We start from the raw sequence: 14,517 nt of genomic DNA, 5'->3' as shown, positions 1-14,517 counted from the left end.
CTTGCCATAAGCCTCTCCTTCTTTGGAAATATCCACAAAGCTCCTCATTCACATTAACTGAAAACGAAGTGGTAGTAATGCATTTCTCAATCCAGTTTATAAACTGACTTGGAAATTCAGCTGCCTTAAAGAATTGTAGTACGAATTTCCAGCTGACTGAGTCAAAATCTTTCTGTATATCCACCTTTAGAAGGCCCCTAGATAACATGTTCTTTGTATTAAATCCCTGCACAAGTCCGGTAGCAAGCAAAACATTATCCACAAAAATCTCCATTTTTTCTAAAGCAGATCGAGATGGAGAGATCATACTTGGCAAGAGAATTTGGAGTCTCCTAGCCAGAATCTTGGAGATGATTTTGTAAATGGCATTACAACAAAATACCTGCTCTGAAATCAGCCAGCTTGTCAGCTCCTTGTTTCTTTGTGAAGAGAGTGATTCCACTGCCTCAAGATCTGCCCAGAAGTGAAAATTTATTGCATAGCAGCTGTTAGGTCAGGACCTGCATGTTATTTCCCAAGTTTTCCTGAAGATTTATCCCGTAAAACCATCTGGTCCAGGAGACTTTTTAGAGGGAAGGGTAAATGTTTCTCTTTTAACATCCTCTTGAGAAACAGGGGCAAGTAACATATCTTTAGCAGCACAAGTACAGAAGAAGGGAGTTAACATGCTAATCAAGTCCTTATCAGCATCCGAGAGAGTTGGAGAATCTCCTCCGAAAAGCTCTGAGAAAAAAATCCACACAGTGGGATTTAACCTCGGGAAGGTCCTCAAGCCGCTGTCCTAAATTATGAACCAAGTAGTGAATTTGTTTAACAGATCTTCTAGCTGCTATCACCCGATAGAAGAAAGTTATGTTACTGTCCCCACTATCTATCCATTGCACTCTAGCTTTCTGATGGATAAATCTCTCCTCTGCCAAAGCCAGTTTTAGCCACGTTAAACGAGCTTGCTTCTCTAAGCTTGCGTTGTGGGAAAAGGATTAGATAGAAAGGAGTTCTGACAAGCAACCAGCACCTCGAGGACTTCCTTTATTTGCATTTCCAGACCCGAAAAATGTCTCTTGTTGATGTCTTTAAATTTAATAATCTGTTTCAAAATTTTTAGCTTCTTCGACATAATGAACATGGCTATTCCGTAGAAATGAGTATTCTTCCCTTGGGAGAAAGTCTTCATGATGGAAGGAAGTGAGAAACTTTAAAAGCTTTCTTTGATCTCTGGGTGGTACCAAGCACAATGGAACTAAGACAATGATCTGAGACTCCCATATCACCAAAGAATCCATAGGATAACGGATTGGGTTTGCTTCTTGTTTATTCCACCAGATGAAAATGTTCCCTCTAAAGGTAAGATGAGAAAGACCAGCAGTTCTAGTTCACTCTCTAAAATCATCCATGCCTCTTGAAATTCTCGTTCCACCCTGCGAATGTTCAAAGGGATTGAGAGATTGGTTAAAGTCCCCTAAAGCTGCCCATGGCTTTGAGGAGAGTATCAGATCACTTCATAGTTCCTGCAAAATTCCAACCCGAAATTTGAACACAGAAAAGCTTTATTCATTGAGTTTCTAGGAAGAAAAAGAAACTGACGACAACAGAGAAAGAGGTGTATCATCCTTCCCTTTAGATGTTTTCTCCAACTGCATAAATCATCTAACAATATCAGCGGGAATATCAGCCAACAGGTCAGTGTTTGCTCGTTGAACGTGGTCGAATAAAAACACTTTCTTGTAAATTGTTTGTAAATTGTCCATTAATTTTTAGTTGTTAAAAATATATTAACGTAAAATCCACGGGAAGATAAGATTCGAATTAGTTGACCAAAAAAAATCCTATCTAAGAAAGAAAAGGATAAAGTTGTAAATTTTTATATCTCCGGCGACGATGAAGTGGTCGCTAATCGCCGTTGTGGCCGCTTTTACGATCGTCTCCGCCGGAACACAATCCCATCTCCTCCGTGGATCTCCGGTCAATTCTCTATGCGCTGACCTCATTCATCCGGCTGGGTACTCCTGCACCGAAGACACTGTAATCTCAATAATTAACATTCTCTCATCTGTCTCTCCGAAATATCATTGAATCAGTCACAAGAAAAAAAAAAATCTAGTCTTTATGGAAATTTACAAATTCATCCGAACTTGAAGCCTTGATTTTTACTCATTTTTTTAGACCCATATCAAGACTCTAATTAAAATCTCTCATTTTTCTTCTTCTTTTGTTTATAGATTCAAACGAAAGATGGGTACATACTAGCTCTTCAACGTGTGGCTTCTCGTGCTCAAAATCTAACACTTCAATATGGTCCACCTGTTCTGCTTCAGCACGGACTATTTATGGTAAAACTGGTTAATAAATTTAACTTGAAGAAGGCGAAACTGCTAAAAATTTTCTCTTGTTGTGTCAGGCTGGTGATGTCTGGTTCTTGGATTCCCCAAAAGAGTCACTAGGTTTCATTCTTGCTGATCATGGTTTTGATGTTTGGGTCGGAAATGTTCGTGGCACACGATATAGTTATGGACATATAACTTTGTCTGAAACTGATAAGGTATGCAAGAACTTCTCTTGTGAGTTATGGACGTTTATTTGTTCTTCTCTATGTAAATGTCCAAATTTGTTTTGGTTCAACATCACGTTTGTATATATTTTTCTCTGCTTTCATTTCGTCGATATAGACTATAGAGGAATAGTTTAAGAATGTGTCTATTGTTCCTTTAGCAATGAAGAGAGTGTTCCTTTTCTGAGAAAACTAATGCTTTTCTGTATTACATGCAGGAATTTTGGGACTGGAGTTGGCAAGATTTGGCTATGTATGACTTGGCAGAAATGGTTCAGTATCTATACTCAGTTACAAACTCCAAAATTTTCCTTGTTGGGCATTCTCAGGTCATCATCAATTTCTGGAATCGTAAGGTTGCCCCTTTTGCTGATTCTTTGAAAAGCTAACTTATTTAGTTTTTTGGACAGGGGACTATCATGTCTTTTGCTGCTCTTACTCAGCCACATGTTGCGGAAATGGTCGAAGCAGCTGCGTTGCTTTGTCCAATATCGTTTTTGGATCATGTCACAGCTCCACTTGTAGAAAGAATGGTTTTTATGCATCTTGATCAGGTATTCTTGGCTCTCGAATATCATAAAGACCAAATTCAGAGAATAAATTTAACAGAGTTGGTCGATCCTCTTTACAGATGGTTGTTGCTCTTGGGCTGCATCAAATAAACTTTAGAAGGTTGTGACTTCTGTCTCATTCTAGTGTTTCGTGTGTGTTGATATATTGCGACCTTTCTTTATTCTAACATCTTGTAGATTTTTTCTGTGTTTTCAGTGATATGTTAGTTAAACTTGTTGACTCGTTATGTGAAGGGCATATGGATTGCAGTGATTTCCTCACATCGATAACAGGTTTTTCTTCTTTTTCTCACTAATATCCCTGTAGTGATCCTTTGACAAGATATTCTGTTTTGTATATTGGTTCCATAGAACAATGTTTTATAAGTATCCGAAAGTTTGTTTATGGAACAGAAAAAACAAAAGGTCCTGTGATACTTTATGTGTATGATTTTCTGCCTTTCTATTCATTCTTTTGAAATGGTATCAACGAATGGCAGGGAAGAATTGTTGTTTCAATGCCTCGAGGATCGAATACTATCTAGATTACGAGCCTCACCCATCATCTGTCAAGAACTTGCGCCATCTTTTCCAAAGTAAGATCTCTTTTACATGTTCATTTTCGTAGTTTTCTGTGTGTTCCATAACCTTTACTTACTCTTCCACTACATTTGATTATCAATTACTGCAGTGATTCGGAAGGGGACCTTTGCGCAGTATGACTATGGTTTGCTGAAAAACCTATTAATTTATGGGTTATCGAAACCTCCGGAATTCAAACTCAGCCTCATTCCTGCATCATTGCCGATGTGGATGGGGTATGGTGGGAATGATGGCTTAGCAGACGTGACAGATGTGGAACGTACGCTCGCGAAATTACCTTCGAGGCCGGAGTTGCTATATCTTGAGAATTATGGTCACATTGACTTTGTGCTTAGCACAAGTGCCAGAGAAGATGTCTATAAGCACATGATTCAGTTTTTTGAGGCAAAGAGAAAGTATAGTAGTTAAATATATTCTCTACTTTGCACATATTATTCATTGTCCACAAAATATGTATCTGATTGTAAGTATTTTCCTTCATGAACCTTTGTATGTTGCCTTAAGTAATTGAAATATGTTGAGTTTGTGCCTAAGACTTGAAAGAAACCAACATTCCATCTCCAACAAGTAACATATAAATTACCATGAAGTGGAACAAAAATAAAGGCACACAAGGGAGATGCCAAAACAGAGCACTTGCTAAATGGGGTCAAATTTAGAGAAATGCCACTGGTTCTATTAAGTAGTCTTTGAAGTTGTACCAGAAACTAGAGCATTAAGATGATCTGTCATGGGGGGGAAAAAAAAAATCATACTCTTCTTCTTCTGCTTCTTCTTCTTGTTCCTTACTTGATGATGTATGTGCAGTGCAGAGCCCTTGGGATTCAACTGGTGCAGCTTTTTTTTAAAAAAAAATTTATAATCTTTGGCTGAAGTACATGTTCATGAAATATCTTGACGGGTTGAATCCGCTTAAGATCACTGCAAAATTAGAGTAACAAACTTAAGATGATGTCTACGCTTTTTTTCCGGAAAAGGGATCTGCGAAACCAATGAATGATTTGAGCTTACAAATAGGGGAGAGGACAATCACGATCCCGATTGGGTAGAGGAAGAATGTTGTTCGTTCTAAAAACGGAAGGACTGTATGGGATTCACAACAAAGAATGCTGTTAGCTCAAAAGGTATACAGATACTGTGAGAGAAGGAGTTTATGAGACTTACCGTCATATCCTAGGAAGTTAAGATAATGGTAGTACGAAGCCCCGACCATGAAAAGCAGATTCGATAGCAGTAAAGGAATAAATCCGTGCGTTATCAGGAGTGGTGATAAGAAATAATGTACGACTGCAGCAACACAGGAAGAAACTATAAGTTTATAAATCTCTTTTTTGTAAAGTTCCTGGTTTGAGAAGTGAGTAATGTGATGGAAGATGGAATTACCGTAGAGTAGCACAAACATTGGAAAGAACGAGTTGCAGTGAACATCAAATGTATACAGCCTACAGAGAATACAAATAATAGGCAAGTCATGAACAAGTTCAGATGGATAGAGAGAAACTATGATATGGAATATGTATACGAACAACAGTAGAGGGGACTCAAGTTAGATTTAGTCCATAAACTTGCCATTCAACGCGTTGTTCCACCACATGACTATTAGGAGCCTCCTCGCGAAGGTAAGAGTTCGTCAGAAACCTGGTAATCCATATAACAAGTCAGAGAGACGGTGTAATTTTGGTATACGAAACAACTCAAATTGCAGTGAAATTACATAGAAGAAAACAATAGAGAAGACTCATGTTCATGCATTACTAATTTTTACAAACTAGCAACGTTCGTAAATCTCAAGCGTGTTTGTCTCGTACTATATAATGAGCAAAAAAGTAGTAATAAGATCAAAGAAGCAGACCCCGTAGAAATACACGAGCAACAGACATGGATGCAAAGATAACATAAAAGTAGTGTAAGAGTTCGCGCCAACAAATATCGATGTCTATGCACTGAGAGAAATTACTTACCAACAGCATGTAGCTATAACTGCTCCGGTGATGAAGAAATGGGAGAGGAAAACTGATACAACTACGAAGACAGCGTGAGAGCCACTATGGTCATACCTGAAGCAGAGACAATAGATTACGATCAACAAAAAAAACAGAACGGAAAATCGTTCTCCAAGGCAATAGTTCTATATCAAAATACTTACGTGGCACAGTAGGCTAAAGTTGCAACAACAAGAAGCAAGCTACAGATCACGATAAAAGCAGGGTCATCACGTGCCCATTGGTTTTTAGTTTCTGAGAGAAAGAAAGAGTAAGAGAAATTAAAGCAAATGCACTTCAATGTACAGGCCATACCAAAGTTTTAGTTTATTCTTAACAGGCACAAGCATTATATATAGAATATATAGAGCAGGAGGAGCCAATAAATAAAGATGGCACACGAGAAAATCATGCTTCTCCCGCACGTTATATATTCAACTTATGATTAAATAAATCCACGACCACACGTTCATTGTAAAATTAGATGGCTCAAGGTACATTCAGCAACAGAAGGGTATATCATATAAAAGCAATAATTAAAAAGTTGATTGCAGTAGCATAATAAGGGCTCGCAAATGAAAGTTCAGCTTACGTTTGTGATACTTGGTGTGTTGATAGCTGATACCGTAGCGCCCACATGCAAACATACAAAAAGGTACAAGAATAAGGAGTTAAGAACTAGAAATTAACTCACCATGTAGTATCTTAACTAAAAAATCCCAACTTGTTGGATTCGACTAGCCTATTAATCTTCTAAAAAAACATATAAGCATTACACAGATTTAACTCTCTTCAATGTCTTATTGCAAGGGTGAAGTGAAACCATCTCAAACTCTATTCACCTATAATCTTAAGTGTTTAAACATTAATTCCATTCTACTCAGCTCTGTAGTAAACTCTATTCACCTAGAAGTCTAGAACCTTACAGTTCAAAGTGGCATAGAGAAAGGAACCTTTAAGATAGTAATTGAAAAAAATCAAAGACTTACACAACTTTCGGAGATGTACAAAGGTTAAGCATTTGCCAGAAAGTATATTCAACATCCATTTGCTGCCACTGCAATGAACAAAAGACGATCACAAAACGAGAAAGGTTTTTGACAATGCGAATATGGCCCAAAAGTCAAACTCCAACATGTTGTAGTAATATGCATCATACTGTCTAATCACATATACAATTTGGCTAAGATTATTCACATTCTCTCCAAAATATCTTTGAACAATTATAATTGCATCATTGCTTACGAATTCCGAACCTACATGACATCAATAACATTGAGCTACCTCCAACATCAGCATCACTCATAAGAACAAAATGTTACAGAATTTTCAAAAATCTCTTGTTTAATTATCAGATCATCACACTCCAACAAACTTTCCAGCAAGTGATCTTCTACCACTCCATCAGGAATTGCTGAACCTAGAGAGTGACAAGGATGCACAGTGCGGAGCTAGAATTTTCAAGAATCTATGAAGAGACGCAGATTGATTCAGCTAAATCCGAGGTTCTCGATTCGAGTTCTCATATAATTTGAATATAAGAAATGACGAATCTGTGTATATAACAACATTAGATGACAAAAATCGACCAAAATCTGATATCAAATCGACGATAAAACTTAAGATGTTGTGAGAAAGAGAACCTTGACGATACGACGAAAATACTGAAGGAACATTGGGTTAGCTCGGGATGAAGAAGATGAAGAGCGAGATCTGGAAGTTGTTGGCAACATCTTCTCCTCCCTTGTTCCTGATCCGGATGATTCCTATTCTTCTTCTCCGTCTTCTTCTTCCCTCGCGGTTTCTACGGGAGGAAGATCGTTTGGATCCAAGATATCTCAGGTTCTCGCGTTTCCCTTTGGTTATTTTCGGGTTTAGGGATTCCGCTACCGCACCCAAACGCCTCTTTTGCCGTCGCGGTCTGCGTTTCATACAAATTATGGCAAACTGTTCAAGAAAAGTTTGATCACTCTTTAAATCATTTAGCCTAAAAAAAGATGTACATTGGTTGAAAAAATACTTTTACGAAAACCGCGTTATACAAAAGTTCTTTTTTTCACTTTGTTTATCTATTCAATTTATTGATTTAAGGACAATTCTCTAAAATAGCCATACAAAACTAAAATTTCTTTAATACTCCCTCCGTTTCACAAAGAGTGTTGTTCTGACACTTTTTTTTTTCAAAAAGAATGTCGTTTTAGAATTCCAATGTAATTTTTAACATAAAATACCATTTTTAACTTCAATAAATTCAGAAAATTAATTTTAAATATAATGCCAAAAGTCATTTTCTGTAAATTAATAAGAGTATAAGAGATCTTTTATCTTATTTCTTAATTTCTTATTTTTTAATTTATGCGAAGAATGTAACAACACGAGAGATATAATCTTTTAAGGAGACAACAAACAGGCCTTTTTTTATTTTATCCTTCAAACTGTCGCAAAAACCTTCTTCTCTCCAATAATAAAATAATCACGAAAAAATTTATTAGCAACTCCCTTATCAGCAAAACTTTCTCCGAGGACAGTGTCTAAGGATTTCTCCGAGGACGGTGTTTGAAGATTTCTTCGAGGATGGTGTTTCCTAGGAGGAGCAAATTTGGAGCTTGGGGATTTCGTGGTGGTTTTGTTTTGGATGAGCTCGATCTGTGAAGATCTCCTGGTTTTTTTTCGAAGTAGTAGTAGATTTTGTTGAATTTGAGGATTTGGTTCAAGAATTGAGCTTCTTGAGCTTTATGCTGCTCTTGGTTTTGTTAGAAGAAGATTTGGTGGAGTTAAGTTTGGATGACGTACCCATGGAAGTCTTAACGAGTTCCATGGTTTCAAAGGAGTATCTCTATATATAGTATATCCCTATTAACAATCTTTATATATCCCTTTATCGTGTAGAGACTGTAAACAGAAATAGTTCTTATTCACATATATAGATATAATTCTTTGCTGAATATCTTTTATGCAACTCAGAATATTTTGTACTGGCTATCCCTGTTTAAGTTGAGTTTATGAGTGGCTTCGTATAAATATGCTTTTGGTGAAGATGGTTTTTCTCCTCCATTTATTATTATTGAGGAATCTTTAATGTTGTGTTACAGACGAGTCTTTTTGTTCTCTTGACATTGAATACAGTGGTGATGTGGTCTGTAGTATGGTTGCATCTCCTGAATTTTACTTGTGGTTTCTTTTCTGACAGAGCTTCAACACTTGAGGAACAGTCTACCTGATCAAGTTGTGGTCTAGAGAATCGAGGAATGACTGTCTGCTCTTGGAAATTCCATTGCCTGCAATGTCCATGTTGCTCTTCCTCACACCTTTCTGCGGGTATGACTGTTAATGACTGGACAGCATCCTGCAGTTCAGACACAACCGGAACAGAGCTCTCTGTTATAGACAATATCTTCAAGCGAAGAGAAGCCCAACCCAGCTCTATTGTCGATGAGATGAGGAAGTCTTTGATCGATACCTATGTAAAATTTTGCTTGATTGGATGAAAAACACACAACAGTATATATCCCCAAGCGTCAATGTTAAAAAATTTCATAGCTACTGTGGTCTTTATAGGCTCTCAATATCTCTTTATTGTTGCAAGAATTAGTTTCTTTTTACTCGTGTTTTAACAGATTAGTTTCTTTATATTAAGTAAGGTTCTCCTAAAAAATTTGAATTGACTTCTTAAATTTGAGTTGTTGTATAAATAGGCACAAAAGACTTGATTATGAAGAAGATATTGAACTTTTTCTAAATATTTATAAATGCTTCTGAAGCTTTCTTGACTTTTTTCAAGAATGATTTTTACAAATTTAGAAATGTTTTCCTGAAACTTATACGGTTTAGGATAATCTTTCTAAATGTGTAAGACACCTTACTATTTTTTTTGTTTTTTTTTGTTTTTTTGTCGACAGCCTTGATACAGAAAATTTGCTTTTCCAGACCTGATTTTTCTGTAAATGTTAAATTTATGCCTAAACAATTTTTCTGGCCTAAACATACTTATACGTTCAAACAATTTGAAATTCAACCTTAATGTATGGTTTTTGTGCGTAAAACTACTTCCGTCCAATAGGTGTTAAATCGCCGTCAAACGATTAATATGTGGAATCTAGTTAAGCTACGACGTCGTTTTATGCAGTAGAAGTCGCAAAAAATTAACGACAAAATAACATCGTCTAGCTTCTGGGCCTTAGCAGATCACAAAAATGGGCCTAACATCTATAGTAAAACTACATTGTACTGGTTATACACAACTTGAACTTGAAGCCGCGACTCGACGATTCAGTTGATTTATTCCATTGTCTTCTTCATCGAACAGAGTAGGAAAAAAACCGATCTCAAGTTTGTAAACCCTAAAAGTGAATTTGCTGTTCAAGTGGTGTTTGTGTTTGGTTATCATCCAGTTCGGCGTTGCAAACATAAGGTACACGATTATCTACTATTTTTTCATTCTAACTTTGTAGAGATTAGGATAAAAATTTTGATTGGTTATGCTTTCCATTCATGGATTTGATAAGATCGGTTTATGGTGAACAAATAAGCTAACTTATGTGTACTAAACGCTATATAACTCCATGGTCTAGGGTTATATAAAATGTATAACTCTGATATTTCTTTTTCTTTTGTTGTTGTTTTTAGTTCGGAAGATGCAGCGTTTCAAGTGTATTACAATGGGAAGTTCGAGATTTCACTGCAAAACAGTACGAAATACGTTGGAGGGGAGGTTGAATCGCTTGGATGCCCACCGAGAGACTTCTTTGTTAAGATTGGGGATAGCCTAAACATTTCTGTTCGAACAAAGGATCTGGTACAAGCTTCCATTTGAGGAGTTGTCGGATCTCAAGTTGCTTTGCAATGGAACTAGGAATTTTAAAAGCATGTGTGGCGCTGTGTTCTGGACCAAAGCTGCAGATGTTTACATAGAGCGTGATACCAACCATTAGCAAACCACAAACCAGGTTTTTCAAATCCTTAAATCGACACTCAGTGAAAAGGAAAGTCGAAAGCTTGAAGACGACGACGAGGAAAAAAAAAAACACCACGAAACTAAGTCGTTTTGTTAAAATTTAAATCCCACGACTTAGAGAGTAAAACGATGTCGTAACTTACGTGTACTATACGTAGACAACGTTTCACGGCAACTTAACAGCGTTTCTCCAAAAGTAGTTTTACGCACAAAAACCATACATTAGGGTTGAATTTCAAATTGTTTAAACGTATAAGTATGATTAGGCTAGAAAAATTTTTTAGGCATAAATTTAACATTTACATAAAGATCAGGTCTGAACAAGCCAATTTTCCGCCTTGATACTTAGAACGGTTCAGTAACTCAAACCAGTAGTACCAAGTTTACATATATAACATCCTGAAGGTAAGTACGCACATTGTGTGCTTTTTTGTATTTTTATCTTAGGTTCAATTGGTGTTAAAAATAGAATGTTTGAATGTTTTGAAAGGTGTAAGCTTTATAGATTCAATTCAAACATCATGGAGTCAATTTTCTTAAGAAGATTACTCTACTTCTTCATAAATAGTATATCTAAACTCATTTGCACAAATTGTTGTAGATACATTAACAAGTAATTTTAGGATTTTCTTGACTTCTAAGGAAGAATTTTTACAAATTTAGGAATGTCCTCCTGAAAACTTATACGGTTTAGGATAGTCTTCTTAAATGTGTAAGATGCCTTATTAAATTTTTTGTATTTTTATCTTTTGTTCAATTAGTATTAAAATTGAATGTTTGAATGTTTTGCAAAGTATGAGCGTTATAGATTCAATTCAAACACCATGGAGCCAATTTTCTTAGGAATATTACTTAACTTCTTCAAAAACAGTATTTGATTTAAACTCATTACACAAATTGTTGTAGATACAATAACAAGTAATTTTATGAATTTTTGACTTTTCAGGAATAAATTTTACGAATATATGCCCTCTTGAAACTTATACGGTGTGTGATAATCTTCTTAAATGTGTCAGATGTCTTACTAATTTTTTGTATTTTTATCTTAGGTTCAATTAGTGTTAAAATTAAGTGTTTAAATGTTTTGCAAGGTGTGAGCTTTATAAATTCAATTCAAGTAAGTCTAAAGTCTTATCTTCATTCATACATTGTCCTTATTTCTCGATGAAACTTCACTTTTTTTCTTTTTTTTGTTGCTCATTACTACCTGAAATAAGTCTGCAACAGTATCGTCAGGTTCCGTCATTAGCTCAGACCCAAACTCTTGTGCAGCCTGCGTCATAACAAAGCCCCACAAGCCTTCATCAATGCAAATAGAAAGACATCTTAAAGGAACACAAAACATACAACTAAAAGCTATATATCTCAAAAGAATATGAACCATAGCAATTACAGTAAGTTTCATAGAAAATATAGAGCTAATAATATCACTCAAATAATTGAATACGAGTATCACATGTGATCGGTCAATGGAAAGAGAGTAAGTTACATAACAATAGGTTAAGCTTTACAACAAAATTACTGTTTCACGGTGAACTATTTTACAAGCAAATGAAATGCTTTGTTCTTGGTCTTCTACTTTATAAAACAATCTTATACTCACTCTATTTCAAATCTTTCTTTAGAAGGTTATCCTAAATCTGTAAGAATACTTCATAAAAAATCAGTAAGTCTCAAAACCTGGTTATAAGTTAGAGACAAATCTGGAAAACTCTGGAAAGGATTCATAAACTTTTCAAGAATCCTTGAAGAAAACATTCATCAAATTTTGGTACAGGTTCTTATACAGTAATGGCTTCCTAAATATTTGTAAAAATCGTCCATTAAGACTTAAAACTGTATTGAGGAAGAGATACTTTAGCAGTGGAAGAAACACTTTTGGAGATCTGTCTCCTGCACAAAGATCTAATCCTAATGCCGGTTTAACCAGCGTCTGGCTGATACGTTCCTTCTTTAGATCTTCACTCTAAGCACTAGATCTCACGGTTTGGGTAAAGACTTGGGTATGAACTTTGAATAGAAACTGAGGGAATGATAGGTCACACAAAGGATGCGGAAGGCCTTTGATATACCAGGGTGATTCGATGGATATGACACACCAAAGAATCGGGTTGCTTGAAAGATATAACACACTCACAAGCTAAGATGTTCAAGAGAACAAATGATCTAACTTAGAAAGAGTTTTTGATAGAAAAGATAGATGAGTTTAACAAAGAGCGTACAAGGGTTTAAAAAGAAAGAGAACAAGTCTGTGACAGCCAAGACTTGTCTCGGAAATAACTAATACAATAAAGACTAAGTTTGAATAAGGAAGAAACAAGAAAGAAACTCTTTTTCTCCAGGCCGAGTCTTCTAGTGTTGGGCCTCTGTTGGATCAGCGAATGAGGGATATGATGTGAGCCGTTTGTTTCATTAAAAACCTCCCTTTGAAAAACCCATTGGGACAAATCCAAAGGAGCCCATTCACTGATCATCTTGAGCCTGTATAGAAACCAATGCGGCTTGTATAGCAACTTCTCCTTCCTGGCTCAAGACATTAGCTCATCTCTAACTGGTTCTAAGCATAGCTCCGATAGCTTCCTTAAGTTTCTTGCTCCTTGATCGAGTTATTGGACCGGCTGGCATCTCCAAAGCTTCTTCTATATCCGGTTCTTCTTGTTCTTCTAGTCCAGCTTCTTTAGCTCCAAGTTCCAAGTCCTATAGGCTGTACATGATCGCATCATCCCCCTCCTCTTGAAAAAGATTTGACCTCAAATCTGGTTTATCTGCCACAAAAGGAACAAGATCAGAAACATTAAAACTAGAACTGATATTGTACTTACCTCGGAGATCAAGCTGATAAGCGTTATTGTTGATTCTTCTTGTTATTGTGAAAGGTCCATCAATTCTTGGCATTAGTTTGGATTTCCTTTCTGCTGGAAATCGTTCTTTCCTCAAATGAACCCAAACTTGCTCGCCAACTTCGAAAATCATTTCTTGCCGGCTCTTATTTGCTTTCTTGGCATAGAGCTTGGTCTTCTCTTCTATGTTAAGTTTGGCCTTCTCATGAATCTGTTTAACAAGTTCTGCTTTCTTCTTTCCATCGAGACTAGTTCTTTCACTCAAAGGAAGAGGGGTTAGATCCAAAGGAGATAAAGGACTAAAACCATAGACAATTTGAAATGGAGAAAACCTAGAAGTAGAATGCACCGAATGATTATATGCAAATTCTACATGCGGCAAGCAATCTTCCCAACTTTTAAGATTTTTTTTGACCAGAACACGCAACAAGGTTGATAAGGTCCTATTAACTACTTCAGTCTACCCATCAGTATGTGGATGACAAGTAGTAGAAAACAGAAGCTTAGTACCTAACTTAGATGATGTGTCGTGTGGTGAGGGTGTCAAGTTTTACCTTAAATGAAATCAATAGCTGCAAGTGCACAGCTGATCAATTGTAGTACTTAGGGATCAAATCCACAGGGAAGGAGGATCTTTCCTGCAAAAGCCTTTGAAAGAAATATAAAGTAAGGAAGTCTAGAACCAGGCGAGTTTTGTGAGGGTTTTGGTGGTGTGTTTAAAACGTAAAAACAAATCTTAAAGAGAAAATACGGTAATTAAAATGACCTAATAACTAAACTTAACGAAAACGAGTAAAAACGAGAAAAACGGCTAAACCTAATTGCTTAAATGAAAATCGATTAAAGGAGTAAAGAAAATAAACTAAAGCTTGAATGAAAATCGGTGTGAATCTATAAGAAAGAAAGCGCTGGGGTTCAGAGAAGTTTTCTCAGGGGTATGAACGATTCAAAACATTGCTAGAGTAAATTTGATAAGATCTTAGCTTAAACTTTTCGAACTGGAGTCACGGACGTATGAATACGCCACTGTCGTGATCAT

General features: G+C 36.3%; 2 protein-coding genes and 1 long non-coding RNA gene across 3 annotated transcripts; 2 read left to right on the top strand and 1 right to left on the bottom strand.

Moving 5' to 3' along the window:
- The first annotated feature begins 1,750 nt into the window (after positions 1–1,750).
- Positions 1,751–4,235, top strand: LOC18025999 (triacylglycerol lipase 1). Its single transcript, XM_006409521.2, has 9 exons — positions 1,751–2,022; positions 2,220–2,330; positions 2,399–2,539; positions 2,767–2,877; positions 2,959–3,102; positions 3,180–3,220; positions 3,317–3,393; positions 3,600–3,695; positions 3,791–4,235. Exons 1-9 carry the CDS (start codon positions 1,879–1,881, stop codon positions 4,108–4,110), a joined length of 1,185 nt encoding a protein of 394 aa, XP_006409584.1. The 5' UTR covers positions 1,751–1,878; the 3' UTR covers positions 4,111–4,235.
- A 314-nt stretch (positions 4,236–4,549) lies between these two features.
- LOC18025998 (protein unc-50 homolog) lies at positions 4,550–7,622 on the bottom strand. The gene is made up of 10 exons (XM_006409520.2): positions 7,328–7,622; positions 6,674–6,741; positions 6,277–6,302; positions 5,849–5,939; positions 5,664–5,759; positions 5,272–5,340; positions 5,086–5,144; positions 4,867–4,989; positions 4,714–4,785; positions 4,550–4,623 (listed from the first exon to the last, which is right to left on the bottom strand). The coding sequence occupies exons 1-10, from the start codon at positions 7,415–7,417 to the stop codon at positions 4,559–4,561; spliced, it is 759 nt and encodes a 252-aa protein (XP_006409583.1). The 5' UTR covers positions 7,418–7,622; the 3' UTR covers positions 4,550–4,558.
- A 503-nt stretch (positions 7,623–8,125) lies between these two features.
- On the top strand, positions 8,126–9,252 carry LOC18025997. The gene is made up of 2 exons (XR_002901283.1): positions 8,126–8,529; positions 8,875–9,252. It is a non-coding gene; the product is annotated as an uncharacterized LOC18025997 (long non-coding RNA).
- Positions 9,253–14,517: the final 5,265 nt, after the last annotated feature.

The sequence above is a fragment of the Eutrema salsugineum genome, unplaced genomic scaffold, assembly GCF_000478725.1.
Source record: "Eutrema salsugineum unplaced genomic scaffold, Eutsalg1_0 scaffold_11, whole genome shotgun sequence".
In the NCBI taxonomy this organism is placed as follows: domain Eukaryota; kingdom Viridiplantae; phylum Streptophyta; class Magnoliopsida; order Brassicales; family Brassicaceae; genus Eutrema; species Eutrema salsugineum.
The sequence above is the reverse complement of the archived record's forward strand: the minus strand, read 5'-3'. Positions and strand labels throughout refer to the sequence as shown.